This window comes from Esox lucius, chromosome 1 (assembly GCF_011004845.1).
Source record: "Esox lucius isolate fEsoLuc1 chromosome 1, fEsoLuc1.pri, whole genome shotgun sequence".
NCBI classification, from domain to species: Eukaryota; Metazoa; Chordata; class Actinopteri; order Esociformes; family Esocidae; genus Esox; species Esox lucius.
In genome coordinates, this window is record NC_047569.1 from 11490271 (window position 1) to 11513732 (window position 23462).

Genomic DNA, 23462 nt, shown 5'->3' on the forward strand with positions numbered 1-23462 from the left:
CCCTACTGTCTCTCCCCCTCACCCCCTACAGTCTCTCCCCCTACTGTTTCTACTCTTTCCACACGTCTCTCCCTCTCTCCACACGTCTCTCCCTCTCTCCCCCTACCATCTTTCCCTCTCTCCACACGTCTCTCCCTCTCTCCCCATACTGTCTCTCCCTCTCTCCACATGTCTCTCCCTCTCTCCACATGTCTCTCCCTCTCTCCACATGTCTCTCCCTCTCTCCACATGTCTCTCCCTCTCTCCCCCTACTGTCTCTCCATCCCTCCCGCTTCCAGTGATAATACAGTAGCCAGCAGGCTGAGGGATTTTCCCTCTGCTTTATAATAAGGAACATGAAGTATTCAGTGTGCTCGGCCGTGATAAATGTGTGTAGAGCGAGTTTGTGCGCGGGGTGTGTGTGTATGTGTGAGTGTGTGTGTGTGTGCCCAGCCTGTCCTGATAAGAGCTGTAGCAGCTGAATTCCCAGCCAAATGGGAAGGAATGGGAAGTCTGAACAAAGAGAGCTGGGCTGGGCATTGAGCTAAGAGGGAACACTGCCGCCACATGACGTCCTGGCTGGGCTACAGCTCTGGGTGTGTGTGTGTGTGTGTGTACCTCATGTAGCTTGACGCTGGTCTTGGCCGGGCTGCAGTCACAGCCGTTCCAGTTGTCCGTCCCGCAGGCGCAGTTCCCCCCACAGCGTTTCACCAGGAGGCATCGTGGGAAGAAGACAGCGTTGGTGGCCCTCAGCTCCTCCCTCAGGTTGACGGAGTAGTTACGGGGCGTACAGCTGTAGCGCTTCACGTCATCGTGCAGGCGGTCCAGGTCAACTGGGGGGAGGGGTTCGGAGGAGATGACATCAACTGATGACGGATTTGCTACCTTTGTATTCAGCCGGATGTCAACAATGACCAAATGCAACAGATCATTAGATGTAGCTGAACTGAGAGTGAACCGGACAGGGCAACAATGAGGCGTGGTGGGGGCGGGGTCTGAGGTCAGAGGACATGTTCTTGACATTATTAATCAATTAACAGTTGTTCCCCAAAAATGAATCATGATTATGGTTTCATCCGAGTGACTCCATTGACTGTGTGTGAGCAGAGCCAGGTTGGGATGGACTACCAGATTGGGGGAAGGGGGACAGATGTGAAACATGGCGGAGAAGAGAAAATGGGGGAGGAGAGACGGCCGGTTTAAATCATATTCACGATCTTGATTGCAGTTTTATTTAAGCGGTTCGATTGATTAGCATTGATCTTGGGCTCTGAACATTCAGAACGGATCATCTTCCCACTGTGGGATCGCTCATTTGCCACCCGACAGCCCACAGAAGTATTACCAAGAAAATAACTCCCATGAATAAGGGACAATAAAGAATGGAGATGGGAGGGGTTGGTGTGTCAGTGTCAGATCTCTCTAATCCCTGGGTAGTGTGTCTGTGCAGGCAGACTTCTGCAGGGTTGGTTAGCGTGCTAGCGAGCATACCAGACAGATTAGTGCCTTGGGGCAGCATACATGAGTGTGTATATTCCTGTGTTCGAAGGCTAAATCAGGACACCGTGAAGGAATGTGGGTAGGATGCAGAGGGAACGGCTTCTGTATGCAAAGAATGAGCCCTGGCTTCAGGTCGGTCTGAGGGGAGCGAGGGGCTAGCCGGGGCTTGGTGGTCGGTCTGAGGGTAGCCAGGGGCTAGCCAGGGCTTGGTGGTCGGTCTGAGGGTAACCAGGGGCTAGCCAGGGCTTGGTGGTCGGTCTGAGGGTAGCCAGGGGCTAGCCGGGGCTTGGTGGTCGGTCTGAGGGCAGCCAGGGGCTAGCCGGGGCTTGGTGGTCGGTCTGAGGGCAGCCAGGGGCTAGCCGGGGCTTGGTGGTCGGTCTGAGGGTAGCCAGGGGCTAGCCAGGGCTTGGTGGTCGGTCTGAGGGTAGCCAGGGGCTAGCCGGGGCTTGGTGGTCGGTCTGAGGGTAGCCAGGGGCTAGCCGGGGCTTGGTGGTCGGTCTGAGGGTAGCCAGGGGCTAGCCGGGGCTTGGTGGTCGGTCTGAGGGCAGCCAGGGGCTAGCCGGGGCTTGGTGGTCGGTCTGAGGGCAGCCAGGGGCTAGCCGGGGCTTGGTGGTTGGTCTGAGGGCAGCCAGGGGCTAGCCGGGGCTTGGTGGTCGGTCTGAGGGGAGCCAGGGGCTAGCCGGGGCTTGGTGGTCGGTCTGAGGGGAGCCAGGGGCTAGCCGGGGCTTGGTGGTCGGTCTGAGGGGAGCCAGGGGCTAGCCGGGGTTTGGTGGAAAATGACGCATAGAAACAGCAGCTCCCTGCCCTGCAGATTCACGTTCTCACTAAGATGACAGACCCCGGACCGTTCCAATGCTGCATAACAGGACACAGTACGTGTGTGTGTGTGTGTGTGTGTGTGTATGCGCAGGTGTCAGTGTTCTTGGAGTGTAATCTAAGAAAGGCACTGGTGTGGAACTGTGCTCTGATAATGGCCCAGAGAGCACACCGAAACAGAATGAGTATGCCACTCACACACTCCACACAGAAGGAAGTGTGTGTGTGTGTCTGCCTGCACGTTTGCACACACGTGTGCTTAAATGTTTGTTGGTTAACGTGCGCGTGTACAAGTGGTATGTATGTCTATAAAGTGGTGTTACTGGGTCACCACCACCAGGGAAAGATATAGTTTTGCATTCCTTGATTACATGGCTCGAGGAGAGCTTAAAGATTTTTTTGTCCTCCACAACCTCCTTATTGAAAACAAAGGTGAAAGACAGGATTGTGTGTGTGTGTGTGTGTGTGTGTGTGTGTGTGTGTGTGTGTGTGTGTATGTGTGGGGGGTGTTAATAAAAAAAAACCTAGATGCTGACTAGGGAACATTTCTGCTTGGCTGCACAGGTTGAATTTCCAATTAGAGTCTGACATGGGGTACAGCCTATCAAAGAAGTGCAGCAGCCCTGCAAATGCAGCAACACACGTGCATGCTCAAATAATTATATTATTACTACCCCTGAGGGACCTGAAATGGATTTCCAGTAAAAATTGGATTGTCCCTAACCCAAAACCCTCATTTGACCCTGACCTATACCTATCGGAACCCTAAGTGTAACCCTAATCCCAAACCTAACCCCCTTAGCCTAAAAAAAGAAGGCTTCCTCTCGTGGGCCAACGTTCCTTGCTTTACATTCCTTGTGGGAACTTTTTCAGGAACACTGGACATACACACAACATCACACAGAGACACGTTCACAGACATCACACGGACGTTCACAGACATCACACAGACACACAAGCTCTTTACAGAAGGACACACAAAAACAACACACAAACACACTTGCTGACAGTAATTGTCTCAGCCAAGCCCAAATATTTACTCAGGAACAAAGGATCCTTCAGGTGGAAAGAGACAGTGTGAAGGAAATAGAAAGAGAGAAAGAAAGAGAGAAGGACAGAGAAAAGATTAAAAAGAATAGCATGAAAGCGATGGAAGGGAGGAGTAAGGAGACGAAGGAGAAGAAGTGGTGACCGTAGATACAGACACCTGCTTTCTACTGAACAGTCTCAGTATCATTGGGTTTCCTCGCAGAGAGAGGAAGAGGCGCACTGGGCTCTGACCAATTACAGCAAACTGACACAAAAACACCACAAACACCTTCCACTCCACCAATCACACATTCAAGCCCAGACACTCAAAAGCAGCTAGGAGAAAATGGAACTTCTTGCCTTTTCAACATGAAGGTTTTGCAATAGTTGAATCAACTCACCCCCGCACACTCAGTCCCACACATTTACTTATTTAAGTTTACTACTTCAAAGTTTACTGTTCTTGAAAATATTTAAAAAAAAATACTAATCCTAACCTACACTTTACCCTAACCTTAACTTCAACCAAAACTTAACCACAATAATCCAACATACATGTCTAAACCTAACCTACAGTAGCACTAGTGATTAACCCTAATCCTAACCTCAAGTGTTACCTTAGACCTAACACTTGAGCCAGCAAATGTAGTCAGCAAATAAATCTCCCATGTCTCTGACTTTACCACAGATTCATATGACAAATTTGTTAGACAAACCCACAGACTACATTTATCTATCCTTGTGGGGTCTTCAAACTATTCTTTTAATTCAAAATCCTATTTACCCTCAACCTAAACAACAAACTGTTTTGTAAATTTCCTTTTAGAAAAACTGCAGTGGAAAAACACTCAATCGTCAGTAGGTCAGATTCTAACCCATGACAACTCAATACTTTTAAAGGGTTAAATGTTTCTTGTTTTACTATCCTTGTGGAGATTTTTGTTCCCAAACGGTATAAGGAAAACATGTACTCCTACAAAAATTGTTTACAAAAATTGTGTGCACCTGTGTGAGTTGAATAAACAGTTTTACTGGACACCTTTGTGGGCGGTTTGAGCATCCTGTGTTTTCAGTGTGCTATTACTTTTGTGATGTCTGCTGCTCTGCTGAAAGGATCGGGGTCTGTAAATGCTGGTCTCTCTACTCAGGTTCTCCAGGTCTTGTTTCCAGCTGTCGGGGTTGAGGTGACGGAGGAGCTGCTCCACGGTGTCGAAGGCTGCAATGGTTTGGTCCAGTGCAGCTGCGGTCAGAGGAACCTCCGTTACCGCTGGAGCAAACACCGATGAATAATCATTCTGTAGGAAGGGAGCAGGGAATGAGGTCAAAGGTCAGAAGAGGGACACAAGTTTGTCTTTGAAACTGTTCTTTATTTATGATATGGGGAAGGGGGGGGGTGCAGAAGGGTTGAAGTGGACAGTCTAACCCCGGGGTCTTGGTAAAGCGGTTGTTGTTGTCTAAGAGTGTTACCGCCAAACCACAGACGCTGCACTTCAACTGACACAGACGCTGCACTTCAACTGACACAGACGCTGCACTTCAACTGACACAGACGCTGCACTTCAACTGACACAGACGCTGCACTTCAACTGACACAGACGCTGCACTTCAACTGACACAGACGCTGCACTTCAACTGACACAGACGCTGCACTTCAACTGACACAGACGCTGCACTTCAACTGACTTCTTGAGTGGACCTGTTTGTTTGTGATATGTACGTGATGGACTGCTTCTGTCGGGACCGGAATCTGACATGCTCTTTGAACCCTGAGGTTAACCAAAAAGGTCACAGGTCAGGGGACAACCTTGATCCTTTAATCATCCTAATGACTGAGACTTGCTGCCAATCAGGAGGATTAGTGGGCCTGGCGTGGGGGAAAGTGGCCTCGTAGCTTGGGTGTGCTGAGCCAGCTAGCATGTCTAACTCACCATCAGGGTCACAGCCTCCCAGTTACTCTTCGATGCAGTAGGAGGGGAGACATCCTGGAGGGCGGGGGAGAGAGTGAGAGAGAGAGAGAGAGAGAGAGAGAGAGAGAGAGAGAGAGAGATGGAGAGGTATTTGGGTTATTCTGCTGCTGGCTCCTGTCAGAACGGATCATCCCTGGTAGAATTCCAGGTGATGGGATCAGGAGCTGGTCAGGGCACGTCTGTCTGTTTGTCCATCTGTCAGTCTGGCATTGTTGAATCAGCTTTAGTCTAATGTTGTGCAACCACTGACTGCGTTATGGAGCTGCCGGCTCGCCAAAATAATCCTTAACGTTTGTATTTTTTTCTTCCTTACACGTTTATCGCCGCGGAGTTATCACAAAATCGAGTTTGCTGCGTTATAGCCCTGCAAGACGATAAATGCCCACGGGAGGTTGTGGAGTTGAAACCCAAACCTAGAGATGAAGAGACATGTTTAAGGCTAGATCTGATTAGGATATTGAGAGATACAGATTTCAGAAGACAAGCACAAAGTCCTGCCCGTCCTCCCTGCCATACGTTGACCCGCCCTCGCCTGCTCCTTCTCTTCAGTGACGATGAGTGTGTTGGGTCTATTTGGTGCAGAACATCCTAGCTGGTTAGATGCCAGGCCCTGTATTCCCCACCGCTCCCCTAACAAAGAAAAAGTATTTGTGGTGAGGCATATCGTTCCCCACAAAACAGAGAAGACAGCAGTGAAATACCTTATGCTAATGTTTAGAGAAGTGAGGCGGTGGTGGAATCCATGTAGAACTGAAAAAGCAGTAAGCTTACAGGTGCAATTGAACCATCTTAAAGGGAAGCACCGTGACCACCCCAACGCCAACAGCAGCGCAGACAACAGTCATTAGACAGCTTCACGCGAAGCCTTGCTGTAGCCTATGTGCAGCAGATTGAACGTAATTGCCCCCTAGCGGGTGTACGGCATCGGACCGTGGGAGTTTGTTTCTTATTGCTTACATGGGTAAAAATCTAAACAAATGTAAACGTCAAGGGGGATCGTCCATTAGTAAACTAGGGACGTGACTAACAATTGAGCTCAGTTTCTCCTCGCAGGCCACTTCTTCAGAAAAGGTGACTCGGCAGAGGGGAATCATTGCCCTCAAATGTTTGGGAAAAACCCGCTGCACCAGTTCTACTGTAGGTACGTGTAAATGCACTTAGCATATAACCAGTTCTACTGTAGGTACGTGTAAATGCACTTAGCATATAACCAGTTCTACTGTAGGTACGTGTAAATGCACTTAGCATATAACCAGTTCTACTGTAGGTGCTTGTAAATGCACTTAGCATATAACCAGTTCTACTGTAGGTATGTGTAAATGCACTTAGCATATAACCAGTTCTACTGTAGGTACGTGTAAATGCACTTAGCATTTAACCAGTTCTACTGTAGGTATGTGTAAATGCACTTAGCATATAACCAGTTCTACTGTAGGTATGTGTAAATGCGCTTAGCATATAACCAGTTCTACTGTAGGTACGTGTAAATGCACTTAGCATTTAACCAGTTCTACTGTAGGTATGTGTAAATGCACTTAGCATATAACCAGTTCTACTGTAGGTATGTGTAAATGCACTTAGCATTTAACCAGTTCTACTGTAGGTATGTGTAAATGCACTTAGCATATAACCAGTTCTACTGTAGGTATGTGTAAATGCACTTAGCATATAACGGCAAATGTGATTCTGACCCAATGAAACAGTCTGTGGTGCTTCTTCTGTGTATTAGTTCAACTAAAAACATGCCCTCCAATCCAGTTCAGAATTAATCACAAGCCTTGCCCTAACATTCTTCATTCAACTCCTGTAAATGAGTAAAGGTCAATCTGACCCTAAGGGGGCACAGCTGTAAATCAACACAACATACTGTCTGAATCCATGAACACGGTCTACTGTAGGTGTATGTTTTATTGTGGGTGTTTCTTGTGTGAGACCAGCAAGATACACACTGTGCTTTTATAGGAACCACTCAGACTTCATACACAGCTGGAATAGAGTGTATGTGTGTGTGTCTTTGAACTTCCCCTATGTGATGACTCTCATAAATTACAAGTGTGTGTGGCCCAGCAGCAGCACATCCTGATGTGCAGCAGAGTTGCCATCTGACCTTATTAGGGCATAAGCAGTCAGATTCAATAAACTGTCGCACAGTCGTTCAGTGGTTCAAGGAAGAATGTAGGGAGGGCTGGGCGGGGGCCACAGCACACGTACACACACACACACGTACACACACACACACATGCAAACACGCGCATGCAAACACGCGCATGCAAACACGCGCATGCAAAACATCTTCAACTTTCAATAAGAAAAAACCTGTTCACAGTGGAATTAGAGCGTATGTCAAAAAGGGACACAAGGCCACCACTTCTTCATAAATAGTAGCTGTAGAGCTCAAGTTTCACAGGGTATGAAGGGGGTCAAAAGGTATAAAGATTTCTCACTGTCAGAGATTAAAAGGGTTTGTCACGATCCCAGGGTAAAAGGGTTTGTCACGATCCCAGGGTAAAAGGGTTTGTCACGATCCCAGGGTAAAAGGGTTTGTCACGATCCCGGGTTAAAATGGTTTGTCACAATCCAGGGTAAAAGGGTTTGTCACGATCCCAGGTTAAAAGGGTTTGTCACGATCCCAGGGTAAAAGGGTTTGTCACGATCCCAGGGTAAAAGGGTTTGTCACGATCCCAGGGTAAAAGGGTTTGTCACGATCCCAGGTTAAAAGGGTTTGTCACGATCCCAGGTTAAAAGGGTTTGTCACGATCCAGGGTTAAAATGGTTTGTCACGATCCCAGGTTAAAAGGGTTTGTCATGATCCCAGGTAAAAAAAAAAAGGTTTGGGCAACCGAGCAGTCTAGGCTGCTGAATTCAGTGCATACAGTGGGGAGAACAAGTATTTGATACACTGCCGATTTTGCAGGTTTTCCTACTTACAAAGCATGTAGAGGTCTGTAATTTTTATCATAGGTTCACTTCAACTGTGAGAGACGGAATCTAAAACAAAAATCCAGAAAATCACATTTTATGATTTTTAAATAATTAATTTGCATTGTATTGCATGACATAAGTATTTGATCACCTACTAACCAGTACCAATTCCGGCTTTCACAGACCTGTTAAATTTTCTTTCTCCACTCATTATCTCAATCAATCAATCAAGCAAATGTATTTATAAAGCCCTTTTTACAACAGCAGTTGTCACAAAGTGCTTTACAGAGACACCCGGCCTTAAACCCCAAGGAGCAAACAACAGTAGTGTTGAATTTCAGTGGCTAGGAAAAACTCCCTAAGAAGGTCGAATTTTAGGAAGAAACCTAGAGAGGACCCAGGCTCAGAGGGGTGACCAGTCCTCTTCTGGCTGTGCCGGGTAAGATATTAAAGAGTCCAATTGGAATAATAAATACATTTCTCTAGGCTAAATCCAGAGTCTATTTGATTTTAGACTAGGTCAGAAGTATGACCAGGTGGACAAGGACAGGGACAGCAACGGGCCCCCCAAACCAGGTACTCCGCAGGTGTGGACCAGGACCTCATCTCCTCCTAAAATGTAAAACTGGAGGAGACTGAGAAAAGTTAGAAGTGCATTCCTCATATCCCCCAGCACAATAATATAGCAGTGTAACACCTTGGAACTGAGACGGGGGGGTCCGGTGACACTGTGGCCCTACCCTGGGGAGGCCCCGAAGAGGGCCCAACAGGCAAGAAATCTATCCACCCACATTGCCAGGCATCAACCAAAGGGACACCCACCAACCGCAACCCCCCTGAATGAGGGCCGAGTATTGCTAGCAGCATACAGCCCAATTGCACAAGTGCGCAACAGAGAGTCAACAACAAGCAGTGACTCTTCCCCCGAAAGGCATTGGAGGGAGGGCATCCCAGTGGCGACGAGAGCCCACCTGGCAAGACAGCAAGGGTGGACAGTATCAAGCCTACTAGTCACCTTCACGCCCCCGGGCCAGCCTACACCTAATTATAAACCGTGCTGTTATTAGTAGACACTTGAAAGTTTGCACTGAGTTTGCATTTCTAACCTTAATTGGGAGATCATTCCACAGGAGTGGAGCTCTATGAGAAAAAGGCCCTGCCGCCAGCTGTTTGTTTAGAAATTCTAGGTACAATTAAAAGGCCTGCATCTTGCGATCTAAGGTTACGTGTAGGTATGTATGGCTGGATCATTTCAGCAAGGTAAGTAGGAGCAAGTCCATGTATTGATTTATAGGTTAAGAGTAAAACCTTAAAATCAGCCCTAACCCTAACAGGCAGCCAGTGTAAGGACGCCAGGACAGGAGTAATGTGTTCAAATTTTTTTGTTCTAGTTAGGATTCTAGCAGCCGTGTGCAGCACTAATTGAAGTTTATTTATTAATTTGTCTGGATAACCAGAGAGAAGAACATTGCAGTCATCTAGTCTAGAAGTAACGAAAGCATGGATAAATTTTTCTGCATCAGTTATTGATAGAATGTTTCTAATATTTGCAATGTTTCATAGATGAAAATAAGCAACTCTTGAGACATATTTTATATGTTCATCAAAGGAGAGGTCAGGGTCAAGGGTGACGCCAAGGTTTTTTACAGTTTTTTGGGATACGACCATGCAGCCGTTGAGGTTCACAGTGAGATCTGCTAACAACGCGCTTTGTTTTTTGGGTCCTAAAACGAGCATTTCTGTTTTATTTGAGTTTAAGAGCAAGAAATTCTCTGTCATCCACTTCCTAATATCTGAAACGCATGCTTGCAAAGTAGCTAATTTAGGGGCTTCTCCATGCTTCATTGAAATATATAACTGTGTGTCATCAGCATAACAGTGAAAGTTAATATTGTGACTTCGGATTACATCGCCCAGAGGGAGCATATACAGTGAGAACAATAATGGGCCCAGAACCGAGCCTTGAGGAACACCAAAGCATACAAATGCCATCCACACTAACGAACTGATATCTTTCAGATAAATAAGATTTAAACCAGTCTAGAACATGTCCACGTAGCCCAATATGGGTTTCCAGTCTCTCTAAGAGAAGGGAGTGATCAATAGTGTCAAAAGCAGCACTAAGATCAAGAAGCAACAGGACGGATGCGGAACCTTTGTCTGAGGCCATTAGAAGGTCATTTGTTACCTTCACAAGTGCAGTCTCAGTACTATGATGGGATCTGAAACCGGACTGGAGTATTTCAGAAATATTATTTGTCTTTAGGAAGGCATTCAGTTGTTGGGAAACACATTTTTCTAAGATTTATGAGAGGAACGGGAAGTTCGATATTGGCCTATAATTGTTTAATATGTCGGGATCCAGATTAGATTTTTTTAGAAGAGGCTTAATTTCCGCTATTTGTAGTGAGTTTGGTACGCATCCGGAGGAAAGTGAGCAATTTATTATGTTCAGCATTGGCTGACCTAGCACAGGAGATAGCTCCTTAAGTAATTTTGTTGGAATAGGGTCTAGCTGAGAGTCTGTGGGTTTAGAACTCATTACAAATTTTGTAAATGTGTCGAGCGATACGGAATCAAAAAATTAAAGTGTCCCCATTGACACCTGGTCAGGGAGGTTCAGGACATTTTTTGGACAACTGAGATTTTGAGGACCATAACTATTTAAGGAGTCAGTTATTTTTTTTTCTAATGGTGACGATCTTTTGAAACTCATTGTTTGGGGGGCAAGTGGATTTCTTGTTTGAACGGTAAATGTAATAAGACAGTGATCTGATAATTCAGGATTTTAGGGGGTAAATTATTAGATCTACAATATCTATTTCTCGTGACAGGACTAAATCTAATTATCTGTCTTAACTGCACCTGTTTGAACTCATTACCTGTATGAAATTCACCTGTCCACACACACAATCAAACAGACTCCAACCTCTCCACAATGGCAAAGACCAGAGAGCTGTGTAAAGACATCAGGGATAAAATTGTAGACCTGCACAAGGCTGGGATGGGCTACAGGAAGATAGGCAAGCAACTTGGTAAGAAGACAACAACTGTTGGTGCAATTATTAGAAAATGGAAGAAGTTCAAGGTGACGGTCAATCTCCCTCGGTCTGGGGCTCCATGCAAGATCTCACCTCGTGGGGCATCAATGATCATGAGGAAGGTAAGGGATCAGCCCAGAACTACACGGCAGGACCTGGTCAATGACCTGAAGAGATCTGGGACCACAGTCTCAAAGAAAACCATTAGTAACACACTACGCCATCATGGATTAAAATCCTGCAGCGCACGCAATATCCCCCTGCTCAAGCCAGCGCATGTCCAGGCCTGTCTGAAGTTTGCCAATGACCATCTGGATGATCAGAGGTATTGTGGTCTGATGAGATAAAAATTGAGCTTTTTGGTCTAAACTCCACTCGCCGTTTTAGGAGGACGAAGAAGAATGAGTACCATGGAGGATGAAACATCATTCTTTGGGGATGCTTTTCTGCAAAGGGGACAGGACGACTGCACCATATTGAGGGTAGGATGGATGGGCCATGTATCGCGAGATCTTGCCCAACAACCTCGTTCCCTCAGTAAGAGCATTGAAGATGGGTCGTGGCTGGGTCTTCCAGCATGACAACGACCCAAAACACACAGCCAGGGCAACTAAGGAGTGGCTCCGTATGAAGCATCTCAAGGTCCTGGAGTGGCCTAGCCAGTCTCAAGACCTGAACCCAATAGAAAATCTTTGGAGGGAGCTGAAAGTCTGTATTGCCCAGTGACAGCCCCGAAACCTGACGGATCTGGAGAAGGTCTGTATGGAGGAGTGGGCCAAAATCCCTGCTGCAGTGTGTGCAAATCTGTTCAAGAACTACAGGAAACGTATGATCTCTGTAATTGCAAACAAAGGTTGCTGTACCCAATAATAAGTTCTGCTTTTCTGATGTATCAAATACTTATGTCATGCAATAAAATGCAAATTAATTACATAAAAATCATACAATGTTACTTTCTGGATTTTTCTCTTAGATTCCGTCACTCACAGTTGAAGAGTACCAATGATACAAATTACAGACCTGTGGGAAAACCTGCAAAATCGGCAGTGTATCAAATACTTGTCCTCCCCACTGTATATATTGATGCAACACCAGTTTGAAACCCTCCCACTGTTATCTTAACCAACCACCTCTGTCTATTAAAGACATTTTTAAAAGGCTTAGGATGTTACTGCATTCGGGGTGAATCATCCATAACAGATATGTAAACATAATACGGGACAGACTGGTCTTTCTTTACTAAGTTCCCAGAGACAGGGAGGTGTGTGTGTGTGTGTGTATATTTCCCAGCTCAGATGCATTTGTGATGTTATTTTAAGTGTTTTCGTTTCTGGGGGCAGATAATAGCGTTCCTCAATGATAATCTGGTCCGGATTGATGTGCAGTTTTGAGAGACTCCATTATGCCTGACTCAAGAAAACTCCTCATGTTAAAGGAGACATTAAAAAGGTAATTTTTGTGATTTTTAACCCAAACAAGCTTAGTATAGTGATGAAGGCATTGCATTTCACACAGTGTACACAGGAAATTGTGTCATTCTGAATATTTGCCACAACGTCAAGTTTGATTTTATGACTCAGTTCCTCCTTTTCAGTGGTTCTATGTGAAGCCTGTTGCTAGCGGACATAGAGCTATCAATCAAGTCACAACCAAATGGAACATATCGCTAATAAAGTTTGGAACATTTGTTATTATGTTTCTATGTATTAGGTTGGGTGAAAGCAGAAGATATTTCCATCACACACGGGCTAACATGTGCAACTTACCATATTGTGGTTATTACAAATGATCGATAGAGTTACACCTCCCTCCCACCTCACTCTTTTCTGTGTGTTCATAGGTTGGTTTGGAGGATTTATCATCTGTCAGCATTATAGAATCTGAGACACGGGTTTTCTCCCTCTGTCTACCGCTCTCTCCCTCCCTACGTAGGGCTGTGCAGAACACACAAGCTGTTAAATGAAGGCCCCTAACAGCCCTAAAGTTAGCAGAGGTGATAGAGTGTGGGGGGATGGTTTATAAAAAAGGCCTTTATGAGCCAGGTGCTTACACCCATGAATGCGGATCGTTTTGTAGTTCATACTATGTTTCCACAGCTGTAATTATGGTGGTTTCTGAAAAATCTTCATACCCCTTCATCACTGTATATTTTGCTGCGTAGTGGACTTACTTTAAAATTGATAATATTTTTTGCCAGACACCAATACCACTAAAAACAGGTTTTTAAAATGAATGCCAATTTATTGAAAATTATAAACTGAATCATCTATCTGTACAAGTATTCAGATGCTTTATTCAGAAATGTGTAGAATCAATCAATTATGAATATTATGATTGATTCTACAAATGAATAGGTACGCCTGTATCAACTTTCCACACCTGGATTTGGCCAGTTTCTCCCATTCTTCCTTGTAGATCCTTTAGACTGGATGGGGAAAATTGGTGAACTGTGACCTTCAGGTCCCTCCACAGATGTTCTGGACTTTCCACTTACGGACATTCATGGACTGGTCACAAAGCCACTCGAGCATTGTGTTGGCTCTGTGCTTTGGGCTGTTGTTTTTCTTAAATAAATCAATCTTTGCCCCAGTCTGAGGTCCTGTGTGCTCTGGGTCAGGTTTTCTGTAAGGATCTCTCTGTATTTTGCTCCGTTCGTCCTTCCCTAAATCCGCACATGCCTCCCAGTCCCTGCAACTTAGAAGAATCCAAAGTATGATGCTCCCACCTCAGTGCTTCATAGTAGGGATGGTACTGTATTAGCCAGGTGAGGGCCTGTATGTTATCTCCTGAAGCAGCGCTTGGCATTCAGGCCAAAAAGTTCAATGTTGGTCTCAACGTCACACAATAATCAAGCCCACTGTGCTCCAGGGAACATTTTCATAACTTTCTTTAAAAAAAATGTTTTACTGAGGTCCATGGAGTACATAGCTTGAATTTTGCTCAGACATTCACTGTAAAATGTGGGTGATTGTGTCTAGATTGATGGCAAAAAATAATAATAATACATTCTGAATTATCACTATAACTCAAAGTCTAGAGAAAATGAAGGGGTCTGAATACTTTCCCAGGACATTGAGGTTAGTGGTATATTGACCATGCACAGTACCATAACTCCCTGTGCCTTATTGCTTAAACGTAACATGACAACATGAGCCACAGTAAAGGAATAATAAAAGGACATAACGTGTACCTTCCTTGTAACAACAGTGAGACCAGGAAGACATCAAGAGAGAAAGGACAGACACTGGAGAAATGGTGGTATTAAGAGAAAAAATGGTAGAGAAATTCAGAAAAAGAGAGAGTGCATCTTAAAAAATCTCTTTGTGAAGACATGAGAGGGAGATAATGTGTGTTAAGTAAAGTCAAGTGCTTCAGGAAAAGAATAACAAAAAGCTCCCTGGCTATTTAGTGATGTTAATGTGTCTGAGAGCCAAGGGAACATCTGCACATCTAAATCTTTCTCTGCGTTTAGACTCGTTGACGTTGTTGTAACACAGCTGATCTTCTCATCCAGGCGGGAGACTCATCCGCCCCACATCCATCCTGCTCCCCCCTCTACTGTAAAGTCACACGCCTTACAAAAAATTGGCTTTAATCGGTTCAGTCCTCTCCAAATTCTCAGAACTAGTGACCTTGCAAAGGATTGTTGGCATTATATTGATTAAAATGTCTTTGTCATACAGAATTTGATTGTCATAAGGATCACATGAGAGATTAATTGGCAGTTATGAGATCATCTTTTTGCAGAAGATGTTGTCACACCCAGTGCCTCCTTCAAAACCGTGCATCTCCTCCAAGGACAGAAGAAATGCAAACTGTAGGCAGACACACAAGACTGAACGGATTTCGCTCCCTCTAGTGTGATTAACTCAATATTAGTTCCTTTTCAAAAGCAACACACCACAACATATTGAACTCTGCAAGATTGAACGAGTCAGGTAAAAAGCTTGTTCATGACTAATAGGAGTGTGTTGTTTAGAGAGTATATTGCAGAGGGTAGCTTACATAATTCATTTCTCTCTAGGCACTTTGAAAATAATAAGGATTTTTATTTTGTAAATTAGTTTTGTTCTATCCTAAAACCCAGGAGGATTTACAATCACCTATTTGGCCCATGGTGTGAAAAAAAGGGCATTTCACCCTGGGGGACCCCTAGTTGTTTGGCATCCAGACTGAGATTTCTACGTCAGTGAGAGTTGTTTCAGATATAATTGGCCCGAAGGAGCATGAGACGGCTTTTACATGCTAAACCACACATTGTGGTACATCAGAATGTATATTGACGGACAAGTGAGATCTGATATAATAATATGTTATGTTTTGTTTCATTTTGCGAAGCCTCCTTTGTATACTGATTGTGTTACAAGTTGATTTGCATGTAGTCACAGTTGCCTTTGTTGATAAAGATATATTGCTCTGGCTGGCTCCCAAATTAAGTTTTGTTAATTTGTTTGGGACAATTTTTATTAACTTGTTTTAGGCAGATAGCTAGCTCACTTAGCTAGCAGAATAGCACAATGGGGCAAGGTTAGTTAGTAGTGTTCCCCCGTACAGTTGCCTATATAATCTTCTACACAAGCAGTGAAACTGCATGAATTCGCTTGTTAAAAGGACATTTCTACTGATTAATTTGTCATTGTTAATTAGAATGGTATACGCAGGATAAATACAAAAGTAATATCCACAATGTGAGATCTGTTCTAGTTATGATAAGGGTACAAATCTATGATTTGTAAGTCAAAATCAGGCCAGAAAAAGTCCTTAAACTTAGGCTGCAGTATTTTTTTTACTTTTTGTTATATACTCAATACTTCTGCACTTCTAACTGACCCACCCTTGTCATACAGTCTAATGTGTCCTATAATCACAATCAAACATCAATCCCCTGATAGTCCTGATACATTTAGGGTTAAATAGCCACAATAGCCAATTGGCTAAAATGTGATGGACCAAATGTTGTCTGTGCCACTAAAGAGGAGTGGGAACACTGGTCCCATCCTTGTTCACTCACCAGCAGAGAGTAGTAGAGTTTAAATCCAGGTTTGGCCACAAAGTAGTCGTCGGACTTGAAGGTGACATTGAGGGTGTTGGATTTGGAGGTGATGCGAGGGGGGGGCCTCTGACCACACCATCTCCCCCAGGTAATAGTGCTGGTCTCTGAGATGTCCTCCACCTCCACAAAGTCATACCTGAGAGGAAGGAGGGGAAGATGGGGTCACTAGTCCGTCAATCTATGTATATTATTGTTAAATTAATTAATTATTGCTGTTCACCAGAAATGGGATAATTTGTTGGAAAGCCAAACTCCAGAGTCACCTCTTCCTCTCTTTATCTTTCCTCAACTCCCTAATTCTGGTTCCCTCTTGTCTAAAATGCTTACAAAGGCAGCTGACATTCATTTGGGGATTAAAAGTCCATTCTCTCCTCTCACCCTCAAGGACATATTCTTCATTCTGCAAGACAGCAACCTTCATCGCTCCATCCATTTCACAGCTTCCCCCCCTACACTACCGCCCTTCTCCAGTCCTGCTTTCTTAAATCTCTTCATCTCATCGATACCCCCATCGGTGGGACGCCAGCCCTTCCTTCGGTTCTGTTAAAAAAACCTTACACACCATTAAATCTCTCTCCTGCTCTTATCGCTCCCCTCTCATTCCCATGAGTACCTTTCTCTCCACTTCCGCATGGCTTTTCCATCCGTTTTAAACTCAGCCAAACCACCCCCCCCCCCTCACCTGCAGACTTCATTATCCGGCTCCTCCAGTCCGAAGTGGGAGTCAAACTCCAGGCTGATGTGGGTGTTGTGGGCCGACAGTAGTTTCCACGACAACAGCAGGTTCCGGGGGTAGGAGTTTGGGAAGCGGGGGCTCAGGATGTTTCCGCCCGCCGCCGTTACCGTGACAACCTCTTCTTTCCGGTACAAGTCTGTGAGGTGATTGCTGTCTGTTAGTGGTTACAACTGTTACAAGTTAGTGACTACTCTCTGGCATACAATATACTCAGGCGGACGGACACACACAGTAACAGAGTCCAGGAGAGAGACAGACAGAGCAGTTTAAAAAGAGTGATGGAGAAAGAGGAGAGAGATACCAATGGATAAAGACAGGATAAACAGAAACACCAGAAATATTACAATAAATCATCCCTCACGTCATTCCTGCATGGTGCTTATTACCTTCCTCTGACTCAGTTCTAGTTCCTCTATCTCCCCTCCCCTCTCACAGTGGAAGCACTTAGTAGTTTGTATTATGACCTGTTCAGGGCCACAGAGTTAGTGAGTGGTGAGACTCGGGAAAGTCCGCTGGAAGACACCTGACTGCCAGCAACTTTCAACCACGTCTCTTTCTTGAAACCCACTACTCTACTTCCCTCCCTACATCTACTCTCTCTACTTCCCTCCCTACATCTACTCTCTCTACTTCCCTTCCTACATCTACTCCCACTACTTCCCTCCCTACATCTACTCTCCCTCTACTTCCCTCCCTACATCTACTCCCACTACTTCCCTCCCTACATCTACTCCCACTACTTCCCTCCCTACATCTACTCTCTCTACTTCCCTCCTTACATCTACTCTCTCTACTTCCCTCCCTACATCTACTCCCACTACTTCCCTCCCTACATCTACTCTCTCTACTTCCCTCCCTACATCTACTCCCACTACTTCCCTCCCTACATCTACTCTCTCTACTTCCCTCCCTACATCTACTCCCACTACTTCCCTCCCTACATCTACTCTCTCTACTTCCCTCCCTACATCTACTCTCTCTACTTCCCTCCCTACATCTACTCTCTCTACTTCCCTCCCTACATCTACTCTCTCTACTTCCCTCCCTACATCTACTCTCTCTACTTCCCTCCCTACGTCTACCCTCTCTCCCTCCCCCTTTTGCTCTCTCTCTTAACACCCGCCTCTCTTTCTCTACCTCCCCGTTCCCACCGTCACACTGATGAGTGGGCTGACGTACTGTATCCATAGAGATGTTAGCAAACCCCCTGGTGAAACTAAGTACATGCATTGTCACTGTCTTTCTGTCTGTTTTTGCCTGCCCGTCTGTCCCTCTGCTCGTCTGTCCGTCCGTTCATCCGTCCGTTCGTCCGTCTGTCCGCCAGTCCGTCTGTCCGTCCGTCTGTCCACCAGTCCGTCCGTCTGTCCGCCAGTCCGTCTGTCCGTCCGTCTGTCCGTCCGTCTGTCCGCCAGTCCGTCTGTCCGTCCGTCTGTCCCTCTGCCCGCCCGTCTGTCCCTCTGCCCGTCCGTCTGCCCGTCCACCAGTCCGTCCGTCTGTCCGCCAGTCCGTCTGTCCGCCCGCCAGTCCGTCTGTCCGCCCGTCTGTCCGCCAGTCCGTCTGTCCGCCCGTCTGTCCCTCTGCCCGCCCGTCTGTCCCTCTGCCCGTCCGTCTGCCCGTCCGTCTGTCCTCTGCCCGTCCGTCTGTCCTCTGCCCGTCCGTCTGTCCCTCTGCCCGTCCGTCTGTCCCTCTGCCCGTCCGTCTGTCCGCCCGTCCGTCCGCCCGTCTGTCTGCACGATGTGTCTGTGCATGGGGGTAAGTGCACATATACAGAGCCAGGAGAGGAGCAGCGATGCAGGCAACGGCCAATCAAACGCCGAAATTGAACCATTTACATATAAAGTGGCTGTTCTGTCGTCAACGGCCCTAAACCCAATTAATCCAAGGATAGTATGGACGAGAGCCGGTGTGACCCGGTCTTTCTGGATACTGAGAACACCGAGCCTCTCGGCCTCTCCTGTGCACCGTGTACCGCGGTCAGTCATGACGCGCGCTAATGAACCCGACAACCTGGCCTCGTGACCTTCTCCGTCTAGTGGAAGCTGACCTCTGGCAGTGTTAATGCACACTGGGCCAGAGAGCGAGAGAGTGGAGGGAAAGAAATGCGTCGAAATGGCGTGCCGCTGTGCAAGAGGAGAGGCGAGGAAGCGAGTGATTGCGAGGGGAAGGAGGAACAAGCGGGAGAGCGGGGGCAGGGAAAGTGGAGAGATCTAAGTGAATATGAGAGGAGAGTTAGACTTCCACATCCCACAGAGGAGGCAGGGAGCGGCCGGAGAGCCTTTGTTAACAGCAGGAATGTCTAATAAAGCCGGGTTGCTTTGCTCCACTGGCTCAATGGTCTGAAACCTCCATGCAACTACAAACATCACAGGCTCGCACACAGCGGCTCTTCCCCTACGTTGTCTACCGTTCCGGCTAAGGTGAACAGGCTGAGAGTTGAACAAGTCTATGGCATAACCTTGGCAGTGAGAACAACTTGCAGGAGTGGATCCAAAGCCCTGATGAACACAGCCTCCTGAGCTGGTCCTACCGGTGCCACCCCCTGTGACCTCATTGGCTGATGGCACTTGATGCGTAAGCCCTTTCACAACTGACTGGACATCTCAGCCAGATCTCTGATTACCAGAGTGGAACAATGCTGTTAGAAAATCTCCTCCATTCCTTCCCTCAACACACACACACTAACACACACACACCCCAGAAATCCATGTTTCCCATTCCCTAGTGCTAAACCCAACCTTTATACTAACCTCAATAACCTAACCTAATGTATGCCTGAACTTAACCTAGCACTAACCCCAAACTTAATGGTACCTTGGTTTTTCCCTAGACCGAACCCTAATCCAGTAATCCGGTTGTCTGGACCATGAAACAAACTTGTCTGGACCATGTATTGGACTTCACCGTCCTTGTGGGGACTACCACATGGACGTGGATCACAACAGATTCTGACAACAGGAGAGAGAGAGAGACGGCGAATGAGGGGGTTATGGCTTGGCCCGTCTCAGCTGTGTCATCACCCAGGGGTCCAAGCCCAAACCTCACACACACCTCAGAAAAATACAGCCCAGTCAGCCCACCAGGTCATGTAGTCTGTGTGTGTGTGTGTGTGTGTGTGTGTACGCGCTACAGTATAATGTAGAAAGAATGTTAACAGACAAATCCTAACAGACTCACTGGAAGTGAAGATGTCTTGCTGAACTTCCTGGATAACTCTGTGACTCGGTCCACAGCCGGCTGCGTCACGCCGCCGCTCAAATTAGACCCACATCACTTGGCTACACGTCGTTACACACATCCGACTTCTGACACACAACTGTCTCCCGCGCGCTGTGTATGTATGACGTGCGGGCGCATGTGCGGGGTGACGGGGGATGTGTGTCTGTGTGTGTGTGGTGTGTGTGTTTAGCGTCACCTCTCACTGTGCTGAACCTCATTGTCGCACCTACAGTGAAAGGCTGCAATGTTCTGAATCTATTTCTGCAGTCGGCGACGATGACACATCACCGCCCGCAGTACAATTAAACTGCCTTAAATCACAAAATCACAGAGAGAGAGAGACACAGAGAGAGAGACAGAGAGAGAGAGAGTGAAAGAGAGTGACAGAGGCAGAGAGAAAGTGTGATTGTGAATATGTGTAATTAACCATGTAGAAAAGTGTGAGTTGAATACACATTTAATTTTATAATCAAATCTAGATAGATTTGTTATCTTTATGTATGTGTGTGTGTATAACCAGACCACACTAGTATAGTGGCTCATGGTAAATCAGTGATATTGTCTTGTCTTCACTTAGCCAGACCTCACTTGCATAATCAAGTCTATTTACGGTTTAGTTTAGATTTAAGTTAGGCTACTGGGGTTAGGTGAAGTATAACGTTAGCTTCAGGGTAAATACGATTTTAATAGGAATGCATTTTGGTTCCAAAAAAGTCCTCACTAGTGTATTAAAAGACGTGTGTCTGTTTATGCATGTATGCCCCAGTGTCCTTCAATTCATTTGAATGCGGCAGCCCCCTTTAATGTGTCTGTGTTCTGGGTGACTGCTCACACGGGACAGCAAGGACACAGCCTCGAGTGCTGAACAGCCCCAGGCCTCGTTACTCTCTAATAATATGCCATTCCCAGACCGCAGACACAGACATGACCCTGTACTGACTGGGGGAGGGGCGCCTGCATGTAAAACATTTCCGATTAGTGGTATCTAACTTTAAACAACCTGTGTGGTGTGTGTGTGCGCACGTGTGTGTCTCTCTCCCTCTTGGCCTTGATGTGGTTTGAAGTCTTGTTCTCTCTCCACTGAACATCTCCCCTGTGGGCCAACTAAAACCTTTTCCTTCCCCGAGGCAACGTACGGGCTACACTCCAGGCCTGCACTGGTTCAGATCTTTACACTGTGTGTGATTCGGACCATCATGAGTGATACCTCAACGTTTAATATTGCATCCCTTTGCGGTTTATTTTCCCCCCTTTTGCATTTTCTCCTGTTTTTAGTTCCTCTCGATTCGATTTCACGGTAATTCTTCACACTGCCCTTATGGCTTTGCCTCATCGCAGCAACTTCCTTCAGGCCTGGGGAAGGTCCAACCATCAAGACGAGTCCACCAATGGACCTCACGTCAGTCTATCCTGCCCCTTATCATGCCGCTTGCTCAACCAGGAAGTACCTACCAATACCTATGTGTTTGGACAACGAATTCACTGGCCATAAAATCCAAACTGAGCTTGAATTTGCCTGTCCAACCAAAAGGAGTTGCTATCCAACCCTGGGCAGTGAGAAGCCAATTTGTGTCACCACATGCAAAACCTTTGACTTTCTCAACCTGGGAGCTCCTGTTTGTCAAATTGTCACACACACAGCTTCGGATCCTCCTCTTTACTTCCTGTCCCCTCGAGTAATGCTGAACGCCGAGGGGTTGTCAGCATCGCCTCCCTTCCTCGGTTACCCTCTTGCCCTCTGATCTTTACCTCCCTACGACCACCCCATCTTTTCACTCACTCATTGGCTCCCACAATCAGAAAAAGCTTGCTCCCTCTGTCAAATCTAATAGTCCAGCAACTAAATGTTTCAAAGGTCTCAGAGGAAAAAGTGTGTTGATCTAGGAACAGATCAGTTCTCCTATGCAGAAACACGAGACATATGGACCCAGGTAGAAATGGCGACCCATTTGATAATGGCATGGAGCACTTTGACTCCTTTATCTACAGCCACCATCTACAACCACCTGTCTTTCAACAGTACCAAGTACGTAGGGGACAAAACTCCAACTCCAGCCGTCTCACAAACACAGATCAGCTCATCCTTCCCAGTATTTTATAATTTGGTTCTAAAAAAAATATATCTACTTCAGGGCATATAGTAGGTTTGACATTTCGAGCTGCTCTTCTACCTGCTAGTTAAGGCATTCAGCCGGTGTCCAGGTCTAAATCGGTCTCTGATTAGAGTCCTTGAATGAAACCCAGCAGTGCTCCGGGTCCCCGGGGCCTGGACTGGAAAACCACCGCCCCAGCGAAATCTCTTAATTCTACCGTGTGGTGTCGTGAGGGACTTCAACCTCCCCCTCTGTATCGTATCTGCCCAAATTAACTCTGTTACCCTGCCCCTGCAGTGGTACCGCTCCGAGGTGCCTTTTCCAATTCCACTCACAACACATCAGTGTGTGTAAACCGCCAGGGATGGAGAGAAAAGAAGAGTGGTTGGGCAGTCTGATGAGGGAGCATGTGGCGAAGGTCTTCAGAGAGGAGGAATATGAAAAGAAGCAGCAGCATAAGCAGCTCCTTTGAGAAGCTACATCCGTCATCCTACATCAGACAGCAGGGATAAAGGCAGATGTATTTTAAGAAGGACAGCTCAAGGAAACAATCTGATGAAGACAGGTCAGAGTAATGCTCTGTATACATCTCTACTAGCACACACGCTGGTTTTACTGTCAAAGTGAAAACTGGCGACGCATTATCTTTAAAATATAGTGTATATAACCTAACATTGACCTTACCTTAACCTCAGTAATCTTAACTTTATGGCTAAAAATAATATTACCCTAATGTTTTTACTATCATGGTGAGGACAAAGATACTAGACAGGAACACACACAAGACTCCGTAACAGAAGCTGATTTGTGGTATACAGACTGGGTGGCTGTTACCAATATCAAGAGAGCACCGACAAACACAAACACAGACGGACAGACAGACACACAGACGGGCGGACGGACAGACAGACACACAGACACAAACACAGAGGGACGGACGGACAGACGGACACAAACACAGAGGGACGGACGGACAGACGGACACAAACACAGAGGGACGGACGGACAGACGGACACAAACACAGACGGACGGACGGACACAAACAGACGGACGGACGGACAGACACACACACAGACACAAACACAGACGGACGGACAGACGGACACAAA

The 23462-nt window shown here is 46.3% G+C and overlaps 1 protein-coding gene across 4 annotated transcripts in view; it reads right to left on the reverse strand.

Annotated features, from left to right (window-relative positions):
• The window catches only part of pdgfd (platelet derived growth factor d), a 61400-nt gene that overhangs the window by 3062 nt on the left and 34876 nt on the right, over positions 1–23462 (reverse strand). For all 4 annotated transcript variants that reach the window (XM_010893731.4, XM_020046218.2, XM_010893732.3 and 1 more), the window contains 5 exons: positions 16990–17179; positions 16266–16443; positions 5253–5306; positions 4409–4619; positions 598–812 (listed from right to left, as the gene is read on the reverse strand). In XM_010893731.4, the coding sequence (XP_010892033.2) occupies positions 598–812; positions 4409–4619; positions 5253–5306; positions 16266–16443; positions 16990–17179 (848 nt within the window). The remainder of the gene's footprint in view (positions 1–597; positions 813–4408; positions 4620–5252; positions 5307–16265; positions 16444–16989; positions 17180–23462) is intronic.